The sequence below is a fragment of the Sinocyclocheilus rhinocerous genome, unplaced genomic scaffold (assembly GCF_001515625.1).
Source record: "Sinocyclocheilus rhinocerous isolate Xijiao unplaced genomic scaffold, SAMN03320098_v1.1 scaffold532, whole genome shotgun sequence".
Lineage (NCBI taxonomy): Eukaryota > Metazoa > Chordata > Actinopteri > Cypriniformes > Cyprinidae > Sinocyclocheilus > Sinocyclocheilus rhinocerous.
Genome location: NW_015642820.1, coordinates 1,082,103 through 1,089,541, shown reverse-complemented (window position 1 = coordinate 1,089,541; position 7,439 = coordinate 1,082,103). Strand labels below are relative to the sequence as shown.

Genomic DNA, 7,439 nt, shown 5'->3' with positions numbered 1-7,439 from the left:
GGGAAAATCAACCCATGGCAACAGTTTAAAAGCAGCCCAATTTCGTGGAACAAAACAACAACAACCCTGCATCCAACACGAGCTGCAGAAGTCAGATTGACTGATCATGGGTCAAAAGTAAGGAGAGATAACTGACAAGATGTTGGAGGATTTGCTCCTCAACAGATCCCGAGTGCATTGACAAATATCTTTTATCGTAGGATGTGCTCCCTTTACACAGTGCGCACACAATCTACGACTGCGAGCGTTCATTCAAAAGGGATTTAAATACCCCACATATTGATAGCGGCGCCATGATGCGCAAAAATTATATACAATATTAGAATGTTTGCGGGAGCGGACACAAAAATCGCGGGAGCGGATGGGAGCATGCGATAATGGTCAGAAATTCAGCGAAAGCGGGATCAACAAGCCCCGCGCTATCACGCAGCAGCGCAGTCAGTCAGTGAGCGCCGTAACAGATGACGTCAAATCTTTCGGGATTCCATAAATAAAATACACAGAACCCCACAATTCGACAAATATACATAATGAAAAGATGATACAAAATGTAATACCTTGGAAAATGGCATTTAAGACTTTTTAATACTTTTTAAGGGCCTTAATTTTCTCTAAATTGATTTATCAACTTTTAATACTTTTTAAGACCCCGCGGACACCCTGGACACTGAAGACTAGAGTGATGGCTGATGAACATTCAGCTTTGCATCACAGAAATAAATTACATGTTAAAGTATATTAGAAGACAAAACCGTTATTTTAAATTGTAATAATGCTTCACAATATTACTTTTACTGTGTTTGATTAAATAAATGCAGCCTTAATGAGCATAAAAGACTTCTTTAAAAAAACATTTAAAAAAAATATACACACATTCAGTTTTAATCAGTTTTATGTACTAAAATAACTAAAGCTGAAATTAAATTTACATAACTAAAATTAAAATGAAACCGGGCGATCCATATAATCAAAGCACTAATTATTATCAAAATATTATTAAAAAATTATATTAGTATTTCAATTATACAAGAATAACACTGCCATGGATGGCTTTATAGGGTACCACTTACTTAGACAGAATTAAAATGAGATTGTGCTTATCTTTTATTATAAAAAAAATGCTAGAATATGCAATTATAGACATACTGTTTTTTTTATCAAAATATTATTAAAAAATTATATTAGTATTTCAATTATACAAGAATAACACTGCCATGGATGGCTTTATAGGGTACCACTTACTTAGACAGAATTAAAATGAGATTGTGCTTATCTTTTATTATAAAAAAAATGCTAGAATATACAATTATAGACATACTGTTTTTTTTACAGTAATATAAAATATAACTGAATATAATATACAGACTATTATCTTTATGTACTGTATATTTAAATAAAGTATCAATTAAATTATTATAAAAAATATTTAATTTGTTGGATTTTCCAATAACATTATCACATTGTTAATACTTAAATTTTTTTTAATTTTCAGATAAAAAAAAAAATATATATATATATATAAAATGCAGTTATTTTTATAATAGAATCAAATAAATAATCCACTGACAGTCAGACACTGATTAGACAACGTCAATCTTCTTTTGCTCCAGACAATTTTATCCAAAGCAACTAACAAATGAAGAATATCATTATTGTTTTGGTATTATTATTATCACGATAATATTGTATGGTCATGTGACCTTTGATCACCTGGAGGTAGGCCTATAAAGTTTGCGATATCAGTGTTGTTCATTTGTCTGATGAAGAGCCTGCGTGCTCGAAACGTCACATATGCTATGCGACAGTCTTTTTAAAAAATAAATTTTTTGATACTTTTGGAGCTTTGGTGTTGCCGACTTTGCATCTAAAATAGTTATTTTTATAATAGAATCAAATAAATAATCCACTGACAGTCAGACAACGTCAATCTTCTTTTGCTCCAGACAATTTTATCCAAAGCAACTAACAAATGAAGAATATCACAAGCAATAGACCGACAAATAACAACTGCTAACACACACACACACACCACGAGTAACTCCTCCTGAGCCGCTGAGGAGGTGCTGGGGGCGGGGCGTGCAGGGGTGGGGGCAGAGTCTGTTGGCTCGCTACCCATTGGAGCATCTTCTAAGGCAGTGACCTCTGGAAGAAGACAAGCGGCAGACGCAGGTGATCAATGGGCCGAGAAACTTATCTTTGTTTTGAAAATTTACTCAACCTCAGGCCATCCAGATGTAGGTGACTTTTACCTGGAGTAGAACAGTAAGGAAGATTTTTAGCTGAAACCGTGGTACTTGGTGATTCATAAAATGCAAGTCAGCAGCTGCCCGATTTTGAGAATAAAAAAAGCATCTAAAGGAACACAAAATTAATACCCGTGGCTCCTGGCGATATATTGAGGTCTTATGAAGTCAAATGATCGGTCTGTGCAAGAAACTGAACATTATTCACAACTTTATTCAATTTGAATGAACTGAACTGGTTCAATTCCCTAGTTCATTTACAAAATAACACAATGACGTAACATATACGCAGTTATATTATTAAAGAATAATGATGTGAAACGTGCATGTTTTACATGTCTAAAGCATATAAAGTGAATATACTAGTCTTCACCAGCTCAACATTTTACAAAAACCATGAGAAACGATAAAAACTTTAATTTCACCCCTTCATTCAAGTGCACGGTTCACGCATGTGCATATCAGCAGCTCATTGGTCCTCAGTCCGAGTTGAACTGTTTCCTCAGTTCAGTGACTGTTGGAGGAACTGGAGCGCAAAAACCAGCGTCATGTGATCATATACACCAGTATTTAGGCTCATTTCGAGTCAGAGTTGACAGTCAGGCATCCGAAAGTGAGTTTTGATTGAGTAACTTGTTTCAGACGATTCATTCAGATTTGATTCAACTTTGGTTCAACTTGGCTCAACTAGAACTGATTCAACTAGAGAACCTGTTCAAAAGAATGAATCATGAATCGGACATCACTCTGAACCGTTTACCTGAGGCTCTGGATTACAGGTAATTAAGTTATAAAAAATGTTCAGTTTCTTGCACAGACCGATAGCTTCACTTCATAAGACCTTAATATATCATCAGGCGCCACAGGTATTAATTTTGTGTTCCTTGATATGCTTTTTTTATTCTCAAAAACGGGCAGCTGCTGACTTGCACTTTATGAATCACCAAGTACCACGGTTTCAGCAAAAAAATCTTCTTTGCTGTTCTACTGAAGAAAAAAAGTCATCTGGATGGCCTGAGGATGAGTAAATTAACAGCAGCATTTCATTTTTGGGTGAACTATGCCTTTAAGTCAAGTCAAGTCACCTTTATTTATATAGCGCTTTTAACAATACAGATTGTGTCAAAGCAACTGAACAGCATTAATTAATTAGGAAAATAGTGTGTCAATAATGCAAAATGACAATAGTAAACACTAATTTTCCAGTTAAAGACAGTTCATGTATGGTTTAAGTATGGTTTTACTGGCCAAACACATTTTGGGTCACTGTATGTGTGTGCACTCACCTGACTCGGGCTGGGGAACGTGCACTATGGTGCTGCTGTAACTGCACTGACTGGTGACGGACACCACGCTCATGGCTTCTGTGGAGATTGTGATGTCTGTGAGTGGCGCTCCCACCACCGCTGCCGTCGTGGCCGAGCCCGCAGACACCTGGCTGTCCAGAGCACCGGCGCCCTCGAGCGCAGCTTCTGTGGGAGAAAGACGTCAGAATCTGTGCAGGGTTTTAGGAGGGTACAGAAAGGCTTGGAATGGACTTCGAGGGCTCTTACCGTCTGTGTTCACAGTGTCTTCATGTGCGGCCGCTGCGGGTTTGTCTTCCTCAGACATGGAGGAAGATGATGATGTAGCTACAGACAAAGATTCGCTCTTTCGTTTCAGAGCAGATGTCGCACAGCTCTCCAGATATCTAGAGAAGGAAAAACACAAACCTCCATAAACAGATCACTGGCTACACACAAATGAATGATAATGTCAAAAAATGCATTGTTTTTAATGTTTTAATATTTATTTGAAATTTAAATGAATTATTATAGAAAATGTATTTCATTTGCTATGTGATCCAATAATATTTATTAGTAAACTGTTATTTAAAACAAACTTCTTTCTTGGAATTTCCAGAAAAATAAAATAAAATAAAATAATAGCTTTATGGATTTAAATGAACTAATTAAAATAGAATGTTTTTTTTCATTTGCTTAATTATCCTAAACTACTCATTATTAAACTGTTATTTAGAATGTAACCCACTTTCTTTAAAAAAAATAAAAAATAAAATAAATAAATAAAAATAAAAAATGAAAAATAAAATAAAAATGGATTATATATTCAAATTCATTAATAAATTTAATTACTACAGAAAAACATTTAATTTGCTGGATTATTCAAAAATAGACATCACTACACTGTTATTTTAAATGTAAACTTCTTTCTTTTAATTTCCAAAATAAGAAAATAACCAATATAACATTTTTTTATATAATCTGTATATTTTATTTCTATGAAAGCCCGTTTCAGCTAGTATATATAGTATTTATATTTATACTGTTATGTAATATCTAAAATGGACTGCATATGTAAATTCATTATCACATTTAACCTCACCTGATGATGCTGTCCACACAGTTGATCTGCTGGTAGGATGGAATGTGTGGCTGTTTCCGCGCTTCTTGCAGAGACTGCTTTAGATGAGCTCGAATTCCCAAACCCTGACTAGTGTTCGGATGAACGCCTGCTGCCGCCACTGACGGGAACACACACCGTTCAAATATGATTACATCAAGATGAGCTGATGAGATGACTGAAGACAGATGCAGAGAAGACATACTCCAGACCTGCAGCGGCTGGTCCTAAAGGTGTGAGCTTCCTCCGGGAGTCCAGATACGCCTGCTGGCCCCAGTTCTTCACTTTATTGACATCAGCACAAAACTGCTGCAATGTCATCTGCAAGACGAAAGATCCATCGTAAGGCCCATGCAAACCAACATTCATATGTGACTTTACATGCACATTCAGACGTACTGGTTCTCTGTGCGAATCCTCCCAGAGGTTTCCGTTACTGTCGCTGGACGACGCCACACTGATGTAGTGCTCGTGGGAGCCATTACTACCCAGACTGCCATAGTCACTGGATCCTTTATTATGAACCGGCTGAGAGGAATACAGATACGATCAAACCAGCAGCTCAGATGTGCTTGACAACTGTAGTAATGCCGCATATGAAGCAGTAGTGATGTTACATGACACTGAAGCTTCAAAGCGCGTATCGTGTAAGCAGCGCAATTTTTCACGAAGCTCTGTGCCGGAGCGCGTATTGTTTTCAGAGAATCACGTGATCAGCAGAAAATGAAGCCTCACTATCTGTCAAATCACGTGAGCATGTCGGAATGTTCGAAACCCCAGATCTTACTTTACGAGTAAGTTTTCATTCAGACTTATTCAGTTACATTTTTAAATACCCAGCCATACAAGTAATATGAAGATTAAAAACTATTTCAGAAAAAAAAATATTTGGCATATGCAATTCATATGTGTACATTATTCTTCTATTACATCATATTGATATTCATATTGGCATTTAATGCCACAGTTTAATGGGTAAATTATTTTATCAGAGAGAGAATTTTAACAAACACACACACACACACACACACCCACACCCACACACTATTTTCACAGGCTTTTGGCAACTATATTTTTTATTGACCACCAGATGGCGCTATTTTTGACACTCGCTAAGCTTTGAATCTTTTCCCGAAACAGTCAGAGGAAAGCCCCAGTGCTTCATGAGGCTTCATTTGCCCATCACAATGAAGCAGTGTTCTTTTAGTATTATTTTTATTCTATTAGAGCATTGGTCTCAAACTCAGTTCCTGCAGGGCCACAGCTCTGCACAGTTTAGCTCCAACCCTAATCAAACGCACCTGATCCAGCTAATCAATGTTTTCAGGATCACTAGAAACTTCCAAGCAGGTGTGATTTGGAGCTAAACTCTGCAGAGCTGTGGCCCTCCAGGAACTGAGTTTGAGACCACTGTATTAGAGTTTGTATTCATATTTTCTCAATTTTAATTTTAGTTTAATTTCTAATCATTTTTTATTCTTAATTTCATTTTTGTTCCTTTTAAATATTAAATTTTTTTTACTTCAGTTTTAGTTCAATTTTAGCTGTTTATATAGCTTTAAGTAAATTATTTTATTATTTAACTGAGTTAAATGCCTAATTTTTGTTTACATTTTTTATTATAATATGTATATTTTATTTCTACGAAAGCCCGTAGATTTTTTTCTTTTTCCTTTTTTTTTTTTTTTTAGTAAAATATGTTTAATGGACAGTGGATTTTGAAAAAGATGGACACTGTGGGGAATTTTCTCCTGATAGTAATAATTTATGCTAATACGTAGGGCTGGGCGATAATTCGATAACGATAATTATTGCGATATAATTTTCCTCGATAAAACAATATGAAGAGTTTGATAAATGCTCGATATAATGTTTATGCGCCAAAAGCGGAACGAAACAGCCACACAGACCGTTTTTCCGCTCGGATCAAAGTTCAAACTGCCGCGCGGCGCGAGCTCACTAGATCAGATGCGTTTACTTCAGTCCCGCGAGCACTAAGCAGCACTGTGAGATCCAGTGTGAAGCGCTTGTATTCAGCGATGAACACAAATGACTCTGTGATTTAGTTTAAAGCCGAACAGGAGAAACACCGTGTGCAACGAGACAGTCAGAAAGCTTTTCAATCTACACGTCGACATCATTTACCATGGTTTTTACTGTAGTAACACTCACTGCACCATGGAATTCTGGTAGAAATGTGGGATATTCACACTGAATTTTATTACAGGAGTAATGGTATATAATTATAGTATGTATTTGTGATTAAGCTATAGCATGTGTGCATTTATACTGAATGATTTTTACCATTTTTACCATGGTATTGAGGTGCTATTTGTGTGGTTTTTACTGTGTTTATCGCGGCAACCACATGTGATGACCCCGGGCTGGACTCCGCTTCGTCCACGGTGAAAGCCGATCCGGCGATCCACAGCGCGAATCATAAGTATTTCCTCAGCAACCAGCACGGATCAGCTCCAGGCATGACGAAGCGGATATCGTGCTCTTTTGGAAGGCCAAACAAAGTAGTTTCGCTTTCACAACGAAGCACACAGCGTCTCCACGACATGGCAGCGGCCACAACAATACTGCATCATGCATCATATGACCCCTTTAAATGTATGCTAATGTGGGAGACCAATGCTTAATTAAAGGGGTCATATCATGCGATTTAAATTTTTCCTTTCTCTTTGGAGTGTTACAAGCTCTTGGTGCATAAAGAAGATCTGTAAAGTTGCAAAGACTAAAGTCTCAAATCCAAAGAGATATTCTTTATAAAAGTTAAGAGTCAGCCAC

At 36.6% G+C, this 7,439-nt stretch overlaps 1 protein-coding gene across 1 annotated transcript in view; it reads right to left on the bottom strand.

Annotated features, from left to right (window-relative positions):
* The window catches only part of LOC107756610 (period circadian protein homolog 3-like), a 30,419-nt gene that overhangs the window by 11,342 nt on the left and 11,638 nt on the right, over positions 1-7,439 (bottom strand). The window contains exons 12-17 of the mRNA XM_016573794.1: positions 5,046-5,174; positions 4,859-4,967; positions 4,629-4,767; positions 3,797-3,933; positions 3,530-3,715; positions 2,026-2,142 (exon numbers count right to left, since the gene is read on the bottom strand). Coding sequence (XP_016429280.1) covers positions 2,026-2,142; positions 3,530-3,715; positions 3,797-3,933; positions 4,629-4,767; positions 4,859-4,967; positions 5,046-5,174 — 817 coding nt within the window. The remainder of the gene's footprint in view (positions 1-2,025; positions 2,143-3,529; positions 3,716-3,796; positions 3,934-4,628; positions 4,768-4,858; positions 4,968-5,045; positions 5,175-7,439) is intronic.